Source organism: Chionomys nivalis, chromosome 3 (genome assembly GCF_950005125.1).
Source record: "Chionomys nivalis chromosome 3, mChiNiv1.1, whole genome shotgun sequence".
In the NCBI taxonomy this organism is placed as follows: domain Eukaryota; kingdom Metazoa; phylum Chordata; class Mammalia; order Rodentia; family Cricetidae; genus Chionomys; species Chionomys nivalis.
Window position 1 is genome coordinate 80,809,440 of NC_080088.1, and position 18,158 is coordinate 80,827,597.

General features: G+C 37.2%; 1 protein-coding gene across 1 annotated transcript in view; it reads left to right on the forward strand.

The window, feature by feature from the left end:
• Positions 1 to 5,085: 5,085 nt before the first annotated feature.
• LOC130871346 (vomeronasal type-2 receptor 26-like) overlaps positions 5,086 to 18,158 on the forward strand; it is a 50,589-nt gene continuing 37,516 nt past the window's right edge. The window contains exons 1-3 of the mRNA XM_057764693.1: positions 5,086 to 5,306; positions 13,807 to 14,098; positions 15,370 to 16,182. Of these exons, the coding sequence (XP_057620676.1) occupies positions 5,086 to 5,306; positions 13,807 to 14,098; positions 15,370 to 16,182 (1,326 nt within the window). The remainder of the gene's footprint in view (positions 5,307 to 13,806; positions 14,099 to 15,369; positions 16,183 to 18,158) is intronic.

The following is an 18,158-nucleotide window of genomic DNA, read 5'->3' on the forward strand; positions in this document are numbered from 1 at the left end:
TACAGAAACAGGTCACAGCCGGTGAGGTAGGCCAGAGCAGGCCCGAGACAGCAAACTCCACAGAAACAGGAATAAGGGAGCGTCCACTGAGGGAGTAGGCCAGAACCAATGACCTCTGCAGGTCTGGGTGTGAGTCTGGGACCCCCAAGGAAGTAAACCTGAACCAGGACCTCTACATCCAGGCATGAGTCTGAGACCTAAGAAAGAGTAGACAGGAACCAGAGACCTCTACCAGAATAGGCCCAAGGCAGCAACCTCATCAGAAAGAACCCCAAGCAAGTAATCTCTGTGGGAAAAGGCCCAAATGACCCCTGGCATTGCAAAATGATCCCGCAAGTGCCGAGTGACCTCCAGGAACACGGAGTGACCAACAGGTTGACTGTAACTGTAGCCCTGACTGTACACAGGGAGCAACACACTGAGCCTTGGATACACTGGCACCTGGAAGTTTCATTACCAGAATCACAGACAGCCCTTACTACACCAATCAGAGGAAAAGATGGATAGACAAGATGAAGCAGAAGAAAATGACCTAAAAATAACTTTAGGAGAATGTTAGAGGACCTTAAAGAGGAAATGAAATTTTCATCAAAGAAATGGAGGAAAAGAAAAACAAAAATTGGAAGACATCAACAAATCCCTTAAAGCAAAACAAAAAAATACAATCAAACAGGTGAAAAAAACTATTCAAGACTTGAAAACCAAAATAGAAACAATAAATAAAATACAAGCTGAGGGAATTGGAGAGACAGAAATCATGAGAAAATAACCAGGAATCACAAATGCAAGTACAAACAGCAGATTACAAGAGATGGAAAGGAGAATCTCAAGTGCTGAAGATACAATAGAGGAAATAGACTCACCAGTCAAAGAAAGCATTAAATCTAATGAAAGTTAAACACAAAGTATCTGGAAAATATGGGACACCATAAAAAGACCAAATCTAAAAATAATAGGTTTAGAAGAAGGAGAAGTCCAACTCAAAAACACAGAAAATATATTTAACAATATCATAGAAGAAAACTTTCTCAACCTAAAGAAAAATATGCCCATGAAGATAAAAGAAGCTGAGAGAATAAGAAAAGGACTGAATCAAAAAAGTCCCCTTTCCACAATAAACATACAGAATAAAGAAAGAATATTAAGAGCTACAGAAAAAGCCAAGTAACATATAAAGGTAGGCCTTTCAGAATTACATCTTACTTCTCATTGGTAACAATGAAAGCCAGAAGGCACTAGTCCCATGTTATGCAGACATTAAGAGACAATGGATTCCAGCCCAGTCAACTATACCCAGCAAAATTTTTGATCACCACAGAAGGATAAACAAGATATTCTATGACAGAACCTGATTTAACCAATACCTAGTGACAAACCCAGTCCTACATAAAGTACCAGAAGGAAAACTCCAATGCTAGGAAGTTGTCTACATCAACAAAAACACAGACAATTAATGATCTCACAGCAGCAATTCCCATAGAAGGGAAAACTACACACAATAACATCACTAACAACAAAAATTAAAATAAAAGGAGATAGCAACCACTGATCATTAATATCCCTTAATATAAATGGACTTAACTCACCCATGAAGAGACACAATCTAACAGATTGGATATGAAAACAGAATCCATCCTTCTGCTGCATACAAGAAACACTCTTCAACTTCAAAGAAAGACTTTACCTCACAGCAAAGGGTTGGTAAATATGTTTCCAATCAAATGGACCTAAGAAACAAGCTGGTTTAGCTATCCTATTATCTAACAAAATAGACTTCGAAGTAAAATCAATCAAAAGAAACAACGAAAGACATTTTATGTTAGTCAGCGGAAAAATCCAGCAAGAGGAAATCTTAATACTAAACATCTATTCCCCAAATACAAAGGCATCCTCATATGTAAAAGAAACACTTCTAAAGCTTATATCACACATTAAACCCCACACACTAATAGTGGGATATTTCAACACTCCACTCACACCATTGGACATGTGTGTCAGACAAAACTTAACACAAAAATAAGGGAACTAACAGATGTTGTGACACAAATAGACTTAACAGATATCTATAGAGCATTCCATTTAACCATAAAAGAGTCTGCCTTCTTCTCAGCACCTCATGGAACCTTCTCAAAAATTGACCATATACTAGTTAACTAAACAAATCTTAACAGATAAAAAAAATTGGAATAATCCCATGTATCATATAAGATCACTGTGACTTAAAATTAGAATTCAACAACAACACTAATTGCAGAAAATCCACAAAAACATGGAAATTAAACAATGCATCAATGGGTCAAGGAAGAAATAAAAGAAGAATTTAAAGACTTCCTAAAATTAAAGAAAATGACAACAAAACATATCAAAATTTAGGGAACACAATGAAAACAGTGTTAAGAGGAAAGTTCATAGCACTAAGTGCCTACATAAAGAAGTTGGAAAAATCCCACAATAGTGTTTTAACAGAACATTTGAAAACTTTAGAACAAAAAGAAGCAAACTCACCCAAGACAACTAGGCAGTAGGAAATAATAAAATTGAGAGCTGAAACCAACAAAATAGAAACAAAGAAAACAATTTAAAGAATCAATGAGACAAAGAGTTGATTCTTCAAGAATATCAACAAAATAGACAAGTACTCATCCAAACTAACCAAAAGGCAGAGAGAGAATATCCAAACTAACAAAATCCAAAATGAAAAAAGGCACATAATAACAGACATGGAAGAAATTCAGAGAATCATTAGGTCATGTTTTGAAAACTTGTACTCTACAAAATTGGAAAACTTAAAGGAAATGGGCAACTCTCTGGATAAATATCACTTACCAAAATTAAATCAAGACCAGATAAGCAAATTAAAGAGACCTATAACTGCTAAAGAAATAGAAAGAGTCGCCAAAATTCTCCCAACAAAAAAAAAAGAAAAAGAAAAAAAGCTCAGGACCAGATGGTTTCAGCTCAGAATTCTGCAAAATTTTCAACAAAGAAATAATACCAATACTCTTAAAATTGTTCCACACAATAGAAACAGAAGGAACATTGTCAAACTCTTTTTATGAGGCTATAATTAGCCTGATACCCAAACCACATAAAGATATTACTAAGAAAGAGAATTACAGACCAATCTCATTCATGAACATTGATGCAAAAATACTCAATAAAATACTGGCAAATCATATCCAAGGATACATCATTTGCAAGAAAATGGATGGAACTAGAAAAAGTAATCCTGAGTGAGGTAACCCATACTGCAAAAGATAAGCATGGTATGGACCCACTCATAGGTGAATACTAGCTGTAAAGCCAAGGATAAGGCTTTACTCCACAACCCCAAAGATGCTAAGTAAAAAGAAGAACCCTAAGAGAAACATACATAAATACCCCTGGGAAGGGGAAATAGGCAAGATCTCCTGAGAAAATTGGGAATGTGGAGGGGAGATTAGGCAAGGCAGAAGGGGAGGAGGAAAGTAGAAGAGGAGGGAGGAGGAGAACTAGAGGGTTGTTCAACATGGGTGAAGGACAGAGATGGAGAACAAGGAAAGATATCTCTTGATTGAGAGAGCCATTATGAGTCTAGCAAAGAGCCTAACATTAGAGAAATTCCCAGAAACCCACAAGGATGACCCCAGCTAAGAACGTAACCAATAGTAAAGATGGTGTCTGAACTGGTCTTGCCCTGCAGTCAGATTGATGAATATCTTAAATGTCTTCCAAGGACTTACATCCAGCAACTGATGGAGGCAGATGCAGAGAACCACAGCGGAGCACTGGGCTGAACTAAAAAAGTCCAGCTGAAAATAAGGAGGAGTGAGAATATGAGCAAAGAGGTCAAGACTGTGGTGGGGTTACTCAATGGAACAGCTTATTTGAGCTAGTAGAAGTCTTTCAATACTGACCTGACAGCATGGGAGCCTACATAGGAACAAACTAGGCCTTCTGAATATGGCTGGGGCAGACTGTGGGGCCACTGGCAGTGAGAGCAGGATTTATCCCTACTACTTGTTCTGGCCTTTTTGGAACCTATTGTTCCTGGAGGGATACCTTGCTCAGCCTAGATACAGTGTGAAGGGCCTTGGTCCTACCTCAAACAATGTGTTAGACTTTGTTGACTCTCCATGGGAAGCATATCCTCTCTGAGGACTGGATGGAGGGTGGGATAAGACAGTTTGCTTTATTTTAAATAAATAAATAAAATAAAAGAGTATTTCTGATAAGTGGTATTACAGGAAAGAAGATGAGATGAAAAATTATTCTATTTATTGATTTTTTAAAAGTGTACTTGGGAGGAGCTGTACCAGAGTGCACTTAATAGCAGAACACAGATTACTGCTTGGAAACCTTAAAACTGTGAAGTGATGAGGTGAGAAATTATCTTATGTACTTGTCTGGAATGTCATTACTCATTTCTACATCTTTACAGTCATTGCTACAAGGAGGAGAGAGCAGATCAGAGAGTCGGGATAGATATAAGGTCAATGTGTCTGTGAATGGCAGACACTAAAAACTGACATCACCACTTCACCTTCATGTGAAATCATTGCATGAAATATTTCAAGTGTTTACAATGTGGAGTTCAGCTATGGCTTTTTCTCTCATCTGTTCACACTTCCAAGTGTCTTCCAAAACAGCAATCCAAATCAAATATGCTTGATCCTATAAAAATGTCTCATGCTATGCTGTTCTCCAAAGTCACTGTGGATGATTATGAAATCATAGAGGTAGGGAAATAAGGAAAGAAGTAAACATGTTTTTCTCCAGCATAGAGGATGCAGGTGCAGAGTCCCAGGGCAATGAAGTCCCCAGAGCACATGTATGAGGGTGAAAGGCAAGAAAAGCCAGTGAATTCATGTTCACTCTGATTATTTAGAGGGGAATATCAACACTCACTTACCCTCGGTTTTCTGGACTTTTTTCTGTGTCCTTACCTTGCATGAGAACCATAGACCATGCAACATCAGGAACCACCTGCAGCTAACAGTCTTCTCTGACACTGTCAGGTCTGAACCTGTCCCATGAACTAAGCCAATAATCTTCTTGGCTCATCCTAGTTGCAGGGCATTTTCTCTGTGTAGTGCAGACCCTTGCATGTCTCTTCCTTTGCATTGCCTCTTTCTAATCTTGCAATCTATGTATGGGTTAATGAAAATAACTAATCAGAAGTGTTTTGAGTATGGGAAGCCCACCACATACATGAAGGCTGACTTAATCCTAGGTGCGTTTATCCCCATTTTCTTCACACTAGAAGGACCCAAGGAAATCCAGATATTTTTTGAGAAAAAAGAGAATCCACTAATCAAAAGCTTAATGTAAGTACTTGTGCCCCTGTGCTAAGGATCATTCACAAACTTAATGTAAGTACTTGTGCCCCTGTGCTAAGGATCATTCACAAACTTAATGTAAGTACTTGTGCCCCTGTGCTAAGGATGTTCTAGCTGCATGACAGTGCATGCTCATCTGTGCACATGTAATTTCTTTAAGAACAATGAACTGTCTACACAGAAATGTGAAACTCAGTTGCAAACTTTCCACATTCATTATGCTTCTAGAGATCTTTACTCCCCTCCTCTTTATTTCTCTAGTCAAGTAGAGATCAAAGAGGGAAATCACCAACTTTTGTGTCTGTCCATACTGTGAGTTCATGGTAAGGCTTATATTATTTTCACAGATTGGCTTTAATGTGTCAGGAGAGATTGCACCCTGCTCACATATCTTTGGGACTCTAAATGTGTTGTGTTTGAATGTTTCTTTCTTTCTATACACTAGGAGAGTTTCTGTTAATTCCCCATGTCTTTAGTGCATACCTTAGCATCTCCGACCCCACATGTTCTTGCATTAGTTTGTTTAAATATCTCAAGATTTTGACATTGTGATCATGTTTATTACTTGTTTATTTCTCATTGTTATTTTAATGCAGTGCCTGCAAATCACATCCTTCATTCCTGATACTCTGTCTTCTGCTTAGTCAGTGCTGCTGGAGTCACTTTCCACTGAGTTTTTATTGGCAGTTTCTTGATTTTATTTCCAACATTTCTATCTCTTCCTCCCTTACCCCAGAATCTCCATTTCCTTTTAGGATTTGACTTTCTTGGTACTGAGTCTTTGATATATATATACCCCTCAGCCATTGTTCTCCTGTACAGTGTTGTATTTGTCTCAATGCCCAGTTGAATTCACTTGCTTATTTCTATTTTCTTTTAGGTCATCCATCTTTTTACTGTTTGAACTACTAATTTGACATTTGATCTTTCTGAATATTTTTTAGTTCATTTGTTGGTTAGTTATCATATTTTGGAGTAATAATTTGGCTTTTTAAAAGTAATTCCTGTTGTTTGTTTTTATTGTTTTAACAATACCTTTGTTCATTTGAGCATCAATTGTAGGTTTGTATGGTCCTATACTAAGAAATTTCTTCTTAAATGTTCAACCTATTCATTGCTCTATAAGAAGGAAACAAACTCCAGGCCTATACTCCTGGTGCTTGTGGTGTTATGGGGTATATGAAGAAAAAATTCCTAGATGCTAGATTTATTTGGAACATACAGTACTCTTAGGAATGCTTTCACAGGATGGAAGGACTGTAGTTCAGTAGTCACTACAGCAGGAGATGGAAGGAGTTCCAAGACTAGCAGGAGAGAGAGCCCGTCCTCAAGGAGAGGCAGTGGACAGGAAAGCTTTAACTGTTAACATGACAGCAGTACTTATCTGCCTGATGTGTCATAGGTGAATTCAAGTCATAACTCACTGAATCTTACATTAATTTTTTTAGTTTACAGATAAAGATGAAAGACTTAGATATATTAATATTTACACTCTCTGTAATCTGTACTGAAACCTTATTGTAGAAGAAGCAGATAGCCAGTGTCTATTTATAGCTGTTGTAGACTCATGATTTAGAGTCATATCAAAAGCTTGGTGATTTAAAGGGGAAATACAAATATGAACACTCTTTCCCTGTTTCCTCTGTCCAGATTTTGTGTACGTATATCAGATAAGTATTCAGCACAATGAGAAGCAATTTTAAGTCTTATTTAGAAAACAATGAAAGAAAATTAAAAATTTTATTCGTTGGCTATGAAAATAGTAGGTAGTACTTTACCAAGGCTAGATTAATAGCTAATCAGAACTTCACTGATTAATATGATAAACTATATGTTTGAATTTTTAAGTCTCATTTTCATATACCTTAGATAAGTTAAACACACCTTTGTAACTTTCATTTACCTACTTTAAATCACTTCCCTAGAACCTCAAAACTAATATCAACTTCAAACTTTTTTCCATCCAATCTTTTACCAGGAGACTCATATGATTGACTTATGGAAGCAATAATTCAAAAGGAGGTTCTTTAAAATAAAAGAATAGTAAAATGTATATTTGTTTCTAGTAATAGCATGATAGTTTCAATTTGGTTTTCTTTTTTTCTTTTTGTATTGATTTTTATTGAGCTCTACATTTTTCTCTGTTCTCCTCCCTGCCTCCCCCCTCACTTTCAATCCTCTCCCAAGGTCCCCATGCTCCCAATTTAATCAGGAGATCTTGTATTTTTCTACTACCCATGTAGATTAGATCCACGTATGTCTCTCTTAGAGTCCTCACTGTTTGTTTAGGTTCTCTGGGATTGTGATTTATGGGCTGATTTTCTTTGTTTTATGTTTAACCTGTTTGTGAGATTGTCTTTTTTAGTGTTAGCCCTGTCAGCAAGGTAACCCTGTCTATGAGTATGCCTTTTTCAGCAGATGACCTGTTCACTGTAGAATAAAACAAGACCTGACTTTTGCATATGATATGGACTGACCATGCAACTGCAGCCTTGTTGGGAGGAGCTGACTAGGACTGCTTGCTGCTGCTAAAATTATAAAGCTGAAACTTGCTATCACAACTATTAGAGATCTGAGGATACACGTGAGCAGGAAGTCTAATCTAAATTGCCTCTGTATCACCTAAAACGATAGAGACTTACCTGATACTGGGGCAACCAGTTAGGATCCTTCATATGATTTCAATATCTTTTTTGAGAGCAGAGATTATCATGTTTAGATGTCATATGAGACACCATTGGACTTTGGTTGCCACATAGGACAGCATCGGCCTTCAACCACCAGACTCATGAGATTTGAGAAATGTTTTTATGGAGGAGGAACTTGAGTAAACTGACCTACCTTGCCAAGGCAGAGTGGGGCATTCAACACCACAGTGTTCAAAGTTTGGGCAGAGACGAGGTAGTGGGTGAGACATGTGCCAGCTCTTGACCCAGTGGTTGGCATTAGCACAGCTGAGGTAATATCCAGGCGGAGTTTTTATTTTCCATGGTATTTGTGGATAAACTCAGCTACAGATTCCACAAGCTGGTATTTTTGTTTATAAGGTGAAGTCTTTTTATTAAGTATCTTTAATGCCATGTTCAGCAGATCTCTCTGAGAGGTTTGAGGGACATCATCTAATTTATTAACTATATCTGATTTTAAACAAACTTTCTTTTTAGCTACTTGTTCTAGACTTGTCATTCATAGCATAAGCACAAGGCTAAAGCTTGTCCTACTGTAAATGAAATACATTTGTACTCATTGTGACAAAAACAAGGCTCTGAGCATGGTAAAGAATTTGATCATTTATAAAGTGACTGATCATTAGCTTGCATGTCTTAATTATCTTCTACAGTTTACAACAAGTTGGTAGCTTTTATAAGAATAGAATTTACAGTTTCATCCCTGTTAAGTGAGCATTATAATTTTGAATTGAACATTTAATTGAAGATGCTTGCTGGGCAGTGGTGGTACATGACTTTAATCCCAGCACTAGAGAGGCAGAGACAGTTGGGTCTCTGTGAGTTCGAGGTCAGCATGGTTTACAAGAGCTAGTTTCAGGAGAGGTACCAAAGCTACACAGAGAAACCCTCCTTCGAAAAACCAAAGGAAAAATAAAGATCCTTTGGCAACAAAATAAAATTTTAAACAAAAAATATAGTCCACAGCATGTCTGGGAACACAACTTCATGATTATTCATAGTGTAACTTTACAGAATATCAGTTTCTTATATGACATATTTTATTCAAATAGCTCGATTAACGAAGTTATCAAATACAAAAAGGGTATGCATCCATCTTAGATTCAGTTTCTTCTAGCCAGGATAGATGTTAGAAATTTATAAACTTTATTAAACATAACTTATTAATTAAATACATATGATTCCTTATCTATATTGTCTATGCCTAGTGTTGAACACAGTTAGCAATGGCAAAATTGATCTGACATACATCTCTAAATCAGTTTCCATTATAGTTAATAGACTCTTAAAATCTTAGGAATCATAAATCATCTGCAAACTTTTTCTGTTAGCAAGTTCTTTTCTCCACAAACAAGAATTAAATAAAATGACATGTGCAGTTTGCTGTGTCATATCTGTTTTTCTAAACAAGAGTTGAATTCAAGTCACAAATATGCATATTCTATATTTTTTTAACTCTAAAGTCTTTCTGTTACAAATTTTAACCTGACTTTTTGTTTCAGATTTTACAGATTTTTAAACCACACTCAATGAATTCACAAATTCGTAGTTACAAAAGTTTTAGAAAATAGTCTTACAAATCTTAAGACAGATACTTTATCAAAAGTTTTAGGGATATAAGAGAGGGAAGTAGATTAGCAGCCATAATCACTATTGCAAAAAGTTTGTTTTTTGTTTTTTGTTTTTTTGTTATTTTTAAGCATATGGTGTCTTTTACTTTTTGTTCTCCTTCTCCTTATTATAGATTCAGGTATATCTGACAGAAGACAGATTTGAATGAAACCTTTAAGCAGCATGCTTAAGTCTGGAGGAAGTGGGCTGAAACACAGAGCCAACTTCTTTATCAAATAGATCAAAATAAAACGGTTTTTAATATTACCCATGGTGCAAAGATATTTGATTCTCTGTAAAATTGTTCAGTGGTCAGAGGAAGGCACAAGAACAAGCAGAGAGTAAAGAACATTCCATGAGAAGACAAGAGCGGGGGACAAAGAAAACACAGATATAAGAAACTTTGAGAATAAATAGCAGAAAGAGTTTGGAAATCAGGGACTTTGGGATCATATGCTTGTGAAGTAGAGAAAGTTGTTACAATTTTGGGGCATTTGGAAATCCAGAGTGCCATCTTTGCCCATTGACCTATCCTGAGGAATATCCATTTGCAAGAAGACAACTAGTATTAAAGAAAACTCTAAATCTGAGAAGGATAAAAGATGAGAGAAGGCACATGAAAGTATGCAGAGCAAGCTCAAGGACTAAGCAAAGAATATGTTTGGAGGAAGAGCAAGTATGGGAGAGAAAAGGGTAAGTTTCCTGGAGTTGTCAAGAAGTCTGAGAGATTTGTCAGAGCGAAATGTCCAAAATAACAAAGGAGAAGCATCCCTTTCCATGAGATGGGTGGCCAATAGGGCAAGAGAAACTGCCTCGTGCAGTTGCTAAAACTCTAGATAATCCATCCATTCACATATCAATGCTGAGTGGTTTCAAGACTGCATCTCAAAAGTTCTCACTTGATCTAAAACCAGAGAAGTTGGAATAACAGAAACTAGAGGTTGCAATGTCTTATCAACAAACATTGACGTTACTATTGATAAAACAAACACTCCAATATAAAACACGTGGGCCTAAACTGAGAATTCAGTTTAGTGACTGAGAAAGAAAATAAATATGCTCAAACTCCTTAGCAATTGGTGAAATACAAATCAAAACTTCTTTGATATTTTATATTTCCCAAGAATATAAATCACAAGAAATGCAGGAATATATATGAGTTAAGGGGATTACAAACTGGTAAGCCCTGTGAAAATTAGTGTGGAGGATTTCTAAAAGTGTGGAAAGATATCTACACTGTTCTCTATGTCTATCAGTCCTGGGCATCTGTGTAAAAGACTGCGTATCCTACTGTAGAAATTCTTGAACATCTATGTTCATTGTTGCTCTATTCACAATAGTCTTGAAATGGAAGCAGCCTCAATGTCAATCAACTGATGAATGGATATTTTAACTGTGGTACATGTATACAACCAAATTTTATTTGGTGCAAATACAAATAAATTATGGAATCTATATATAATGGATGGAGCTGGAATTACCATTCTGAATGAGGTAACCCAGACACAATAAGGCAAAGTCAAATGCTTTCTCTTATATGCAGATGCTAGTTTTGAATCTTCAGGTGTCTCTACTTGACTAAAGTACACATATTAGCCAGGAAACTACTAAGGTGCAAAGGAGAGGGGTTTTCACTGGCAGGGAAATAGAACCCACGTGGTACAAAGAAGGCAAGGGAAATACTGGAGCAGGAAGGGTTAAGTAGCAAGTGATGGGGAGCAAATCAGAGGGAGTGTGTGAAGGAATAACTAACTCTAAGACCTTGAAGAAAGCTTATGGAAATGTTCTCCTATAGATCCTTCCTAAATACATACACTTATAAAGCACTATTTCTGGGGGAGAATGCCTCTCCCAAAGATCATGAACCATTAAGCAAAAAGACAAGTGCTAGGTATGAGTTAACTGTCTTAAGTTGTTTGCAAATCTTTGTCCCTATACACATAAACATGACCAGCTCTTCCTTTGCTCTTGGTTACCCTCCAGAATCTGATGGCAGGACCTGTTTAGTGGGAACATCACATAGTTGAGTCACAGGACATGGAGTAATTAAGCTGTGGCTGACATGGAAATTTCATTCATACCTGCAGCATCCACAGTAATGGAAAGTTTTATACACATTAATAAAATATGTAATAAACTGTCTAACATACCAGCAATCCCTGAAACCAACAGTTATGACTGGCAGGAAAACATATGCCCACTGATGACATATCTTTATACTGGCATGAATATTATGGGAGTAACCCACAACATTCTTCTCAGATTTAAGTCCAGCTCCATTAGGCAGATACCATGCCCCATTGACATAAGAAATTGTGGTTAGTTGTGTCATTTGTCCTAAATGAGAGCCTAATGATATTAGGCTAAATAGACCAAAATGTTACCTACCTGCTCAGTTCTTACCTTTAAATGGGAATTTCACTGCATACTTCCCTCATAACTTCTCAGGGAGGCTTCATTTTCTAACAGATGGTGATTAATACATAAACCTATAAGTAGTCACCAACCAGATAATGAGAGATTGTGGAGTACATGGGACACATTTATCATGTACTCTTTCCCCTCAAAACTCAGAAGAGAGGGTAGAACTTTCCAAGCCAAATATAGGGCATAATTGGGTTGAAATTGTTTGTTCGTTAAATGACATGGCCATGGCACACATGGGCTGACTGCACAGGACCATCAGGAAATGAAAATAATCCCCGCATTAATGGGAGAGAGGATCATGAATACTGTTCCTGCCTAAGGAGCCATTGACAGTTTGTAGCTGCTAGGGGTAGGAAAATTTCATAGTAAAATATAAAGCAAGTTGTAAATCAAGTAAATTAGTGGATACATCAGCCAGGAGGTCACAGGCAAGTCAGGAAAAAAAAATATCCTACAGGACTAATATGATATCTGATGTCATGCTTAGCTTTTAGGTTGTTGGAAGGCATTGCTCTACTCAGTTACTAGATTTCAAGAGAATTTCACTCATTAGTTATAGGAGATTAACTCACCTCCAAAGTTGTCCATAGATGGCTGTTCATGTTGGTGCAGTTAACCTGGAGTAAGGTAATGAGCTTCTAGATCTGCAAAATTCCAACAGCTCTGCATCACTGAAGTTGATATCAGCCAGTCTCTGTAGACACAGATCTTTCCAGGAGTTCTCATGTATGCATTTATACACATGTTAATCATATACACACATTTACACATGTATACAGTTACATACATGTGTACGTTTATACTGCTGAACACTCAGTATTGAATAACCCACAGGGAAGACTAATATCTCCTTTTCTCAATAGTGACTATTCATCAGTCATGAACAACAGATTCTCTCTTAACATAGCATCTAACTATAGACCTCAAAGTCATGTGGTGTAAACAAATGTCATATTTTTTTTTCTGCTGCCAACAGATCTCTATGTAGAATCTCTCCTTTAAGAGAACTCAGTGGATACATGATTTCTCTTACTTGCTCTAGTAGGGCTAACCAGGCTCTCATCTAACCCAGGTTTTGAAAGTACCTCCTAAAATCCCCTCTCCAATCACCGAATACCATAAGTGAGTGAGACAGTTTAGCTCACCTTCCTGCTTCTAAGGTTTCTTTTCCTCTCATTTTGAGAATTCTTTTAGTGCTGTCTTAAATTTGGGAGCTTTTCCTATTTTTCATATTCTAATTTTACTTATTATTTTACTTACTTTTCTTTTTCCATGGCAGGAGACTCTATTCAGTCATTTAATCTGCAAGTTTAGAGAACAATTTTTTTTCTTTGTTTACAAGTTTCTGAAATTTTAGAAATATTTCTTTTTTATTGTTTTTGTCTATTGTTTGTAGATTGTTTTATCTGCATGTGTATGTGTTCCACATGTGTGCCTGGTGCCTGCAGACGCCAGAGGAGGACATGGATCCCCAGAAAACAGGTGTTGCAAACTATTGTCACCCAAAGAACGGCTGCTGTAACCTGAATCAGAATACTACACAAGAGCAGCAAGTACTTCCAAAAACGAATACTAAAATATAATTCAAATACCAAGAACTTCATGAGCCATGCCATGATGTTCCTGAGCTGTCAGCAGCCCATTAATACAAGCTTTATGTGTCAGGAGAGAAGTCAAGGCTTAAAGGTCTCTTCCTGAATCTGTTACGGAGTTTCTGAGAATAATGGTCTGACTATACTCATCATTCTGCTCCTTCTGTTTAGAGAGAAATGGAAGAACTATCAATATTTGCTGACCTTATACTTTGCCATTGAGGAGATCAATAAAGATGCCCAAGTGCTTCCCAATGTGACCTTGGGTTTCCACCTGTACAACGCTTTTGACTATCACTACAGAACCTTAGAAGGACCTCTGATGTGGCTGTCTGGAAGGAGTGAGTTTGTCCCTAACTACAAATGCAAAACTCAATACAAAACTCTTGCGATCATTGCAGGAGTCAGGCCTGAATTTTCTGCTGCAATTGGAACACTTTTGGAACTCTACAAAGTTCCACAAGTAAGTTAATAATGTTTTGGTGACTATACTCACACAGGATACCTGACCAAAAGAAGATGAAGAAGTTGCTATATTTACCTCCAGTGATTTAAAATAAAAGTAAATGAATTATCTGGATTATGCTATAATCAACAGGGGAGTGTGGTGAAAAACATGAGCAGCAAATATTTGAATTTCCAAACAGATCACTTATTAGTATTTATGATTCTATCTCCAAACATTGGCAGTGTGTACTGTGGTAGATTATAGCTGAGTGCTGCTCACAAGTCAGAGTCTACAGCACAGATAACTGCCCAAGCTAGGTCATAAACATCTCATAGTTCCTCCAGTGGTTTATTACTGACAGATAGAGGAACAGAAACTTCGGGACATTTAAATAAATTTGGACAATCCTCAAAGATATTATTAATAAAAATGTTATAAGGAATTTATTTTCTCATTCAGAAAAGTAGATCTCTGAATAGCACTCGCAGAGAAGAACTGCTTAGATAAATCCCCACAACTGACTCTTACCAGGCGCTATTGAAGCAAAACAGCCATCATTAGGCATCACTACAAACAGAAAAACCTTAGATGAGGACCATGCTCAGGAATAATCAAGATTAGAACATCAGACAGTGCAACACTGATTATTATCACTCAGTTAAAAAATGATAAATGTGTTGGATCCTGATATAAGAAAAAATGATATACGTGATAATTTTCATCATTCTCAGGTACTCACATTTTATATTAGTTGCTCAGTGATGACTCATCAAATCTATCATTAGGGAAGGAGAAGGCAACAAAACTTGCTGATGTTCCCTCAGATCTTCAGGCCTTGCTCTTTTCTAAATGCAGGAGCTAAATCTATGAGCAAATTTGCTATTTACTTTCCTAAAACTAGAGATTCTAGCAAAGATGCTGATATGTAGCCAGACTACAGCACTTGGTAATGCTTCTGCAGTCTTTCTCTTTAACAGATGCTCTGTTCAATTGTTATTTGAACAATAGAATTCGATTGTACCTTTCAAATCTGCCATGAAAATGATATCGGTCACTTTTTAGGTGCTTCAAAAACTCTTAGTAACTTTGGAGCCCATAGTACTTGAAAGTGACCATATTCCATCACATGATGAGAGAGAAAAGCTAATCTCACAGAAGATACTCTCTTCACCAACCTTCAATTTCCTGATTCTCTTCTGTGAATAATAAACTCATTTCCTCTCTAAGGGTGATGACTCCAAATACCCAGAATCTCTGAATCACTTTTTTTTTGTTTGCTTCATCAGGTCTCATATGGAAATTTTAATTCTGCACTAACTGACAAAGATACATTCCCATCCCTTTACCAGACGTCTCCAAAAGACACAGCACTAATCCAAGGGGTGATCTCTTTATTGCTGCACTTTTCCTGGAAATGGGTGGGGCTCGTTGTGTCTGATGATTTAAAAGGTAAGGAGTTCATCTCTGACTTGAAAGCGGAGATCACATCAGAAGATATCTGTGTAGCTTTTACAGTAAAACTCCCAACTAATTGGAAGATTCAGTTAGTATCTGAAGTTGGGTTGCTGAGTTTAAATCAAAATACACAAGTAAATGTGCATATATTCTATGGTGATATAAATGACATATTGTTTTTCTGCTTCAAAAATGGAATCATATTAAACAGAAGGAAAGTGTGGATCATGACAAATCCACAATTATTTTACTTGGAGTCTGAATATGAGTTAAATATTTTTATGTACATTTTTGGAGGAAGCTTTTCATTTTCAAAAAATAAAAATATTCCTGGCTTCAAGCACTTTATCGAAGCACTTATGCCCTCCCAGTACCCAGAAGATCTTTACTTCCGTAAATTCTGGATTGACACATTTTATTGCACACCTCCTCCTTTACATTGTGGAAAATATATACCCTGCCCACCAAATATATCCCTAGAGACTGAACAAGAAGAAAAGGTTGTGATGATCACTTCTGAACCCAGGGTTTCCATATGGAATGCAGTGCATGCAGTAGCCCATGCCCTCCATAAAATGCTTTTGAGTAAAACAGAAATAGCACCTCACAAAGCAGCAAACAAGGACAGTCTTCTACCTTGGCAGGTAAGCCAACTCATAACTAAGGGAAGCACTGGGCACTTACATTATTAGTAAGTAATTCATGGTACACAAGCTTATAACACATTTTCACCTTATAATTAAAAGAGTAAGGCGAAGTGTAAAAGGGTTCTTTCACAGTGTGTGTGTATGTGTCTGTAATATGGTGCACGCTTTGGGAGATGGTAGCTTTGCTTTGAAGACATTAATTCTGTACAAATTTCACTAAATGGTTTCATAGTATGACCTTAAATTCTGTAAGATATCCAAAAACAATTAATCTCAAAATTTGTAAGTTCAATAATCAATTTTTTATTGTAACTTAAAAAATACCAATACAAAAAAAAAATACCAACAAAATACCACTTCCTCCACTCCTTGCCCTCCCTTCACGCATCCTCCACACACCTGCTCCTCTCCCCTATGCAATCTTTTTTTTAATTTTTTATTAAAAATTTCTGCCTCCTCCCCGCCTCCGCGTCCCATTTCCCTCCCCCTCCCCTGCTCCCCTCCCCCTCTCTCTCCAGCCTGAAGAGCAGTCAGGGTTCCCTGCCCTGTGGGAAGTCCAAGGTCCTCCTGAGAAGCCAAGAACAATGGCACTGGGTTTTGATCCTACTGCATTTACTGGCTTTGTGGGAGCCTAGGCTGTTTGGTTGCTCACCTTCCTAGACCTGGATGGAGGGGGGAGGACCTTGGACTTCCCCTATGCAATTTTAAGAGAGGGTAAGGCACCCTATTCTGTGGAAAGTCCAAGGCTCCCCCCCACTACATCTAGGTTGAGCAAGGTATACATCCAAAGAGAATAGGATCCCAAAAAGCCAGTACATGGAGTAGAGACAAATCCCAGTACTGTTGTCATTGGCCACACAATCTGACCCATGATCATCATTCCCAGTACAGTTGGAGTTGGTGAGCTCCCATTACCTCAGGCACATTTTTTTTCAGTGGGTCAACTCCTTGTGGTATTGACCTCCTTGCTCATAATTTTACTCCTTCCACTCTTCTACTGGACCTTGGGAGCTTAGTCCAGTACTTCGATGTGGGTCTCTGCATCTTTTTCCATCTGTTGTCGGATGAAGGTTCTATGGTGATATTTAAGGTAATCTAATCATCAGTTTGAATACAGGGAAAAGCCAGTTTAGGCATCCTTTCCTCTATTGCTTAGCGTCTTAGCTGGGGTCATCCTTGTAGATTCCTGGGAAATTTTCTAGAGCCAGGTTTCTCGCTAAACCCCCAAAGGCTCCCACAATAAAGATATCTCTTTTCTTGTTCTCATATCTGTCCTTCCTTCATCTCATTTCCTCAAGCTCTCCCCAACCCTCCCCCTCTCCCTTTTCCTTCCTCTTCTCCACTTCCTTCTACCCCCATACCCTATGCTACAAAGTTTTGTCAGGCAACCTGGTCTGATTCAAATTTCCAGGTGAATCTACATATGTTTTTCTTTGAGTTAAACTTATTAGTTAGTTTTTCTAGGATCAGAAACTATATGCTCAATATCCTTTTTAATGGCTAGAATCTACTTATGAGTTAATATATACTACTATATTCTTTTTTTGATTTTAATAAAACACCCCAACCATTAGGACTTTATTGATATTATATATATGTATATATACATATATGTGCATATATATACATACATATATATATAACAAATATCTTAAATTAAATTAGTGTTTAATTATGACATTTTAAACAGCTATATCTTTGCATCTGATTATGTTTATCTCTCCCACTACTGTCTCCTATTTTCCCTCCCCATTCCTATAGATTAAATTTCTCCCCCTATACAACCCTGTTCAGCTTACTCATTGTACATATTCTTATCACTAAAAACAGATTTTTGCCTATGAGAACAAACATGAAATATTTTGTCTTCCCCCGCTTGCCTCCTTTATACAGCTTCTAACCCTGTAGTTCCCCTTTACTTTCATCTTACAAACATGTTTAAATCAAGATATGTAAACTGGTATGAAAGTTCC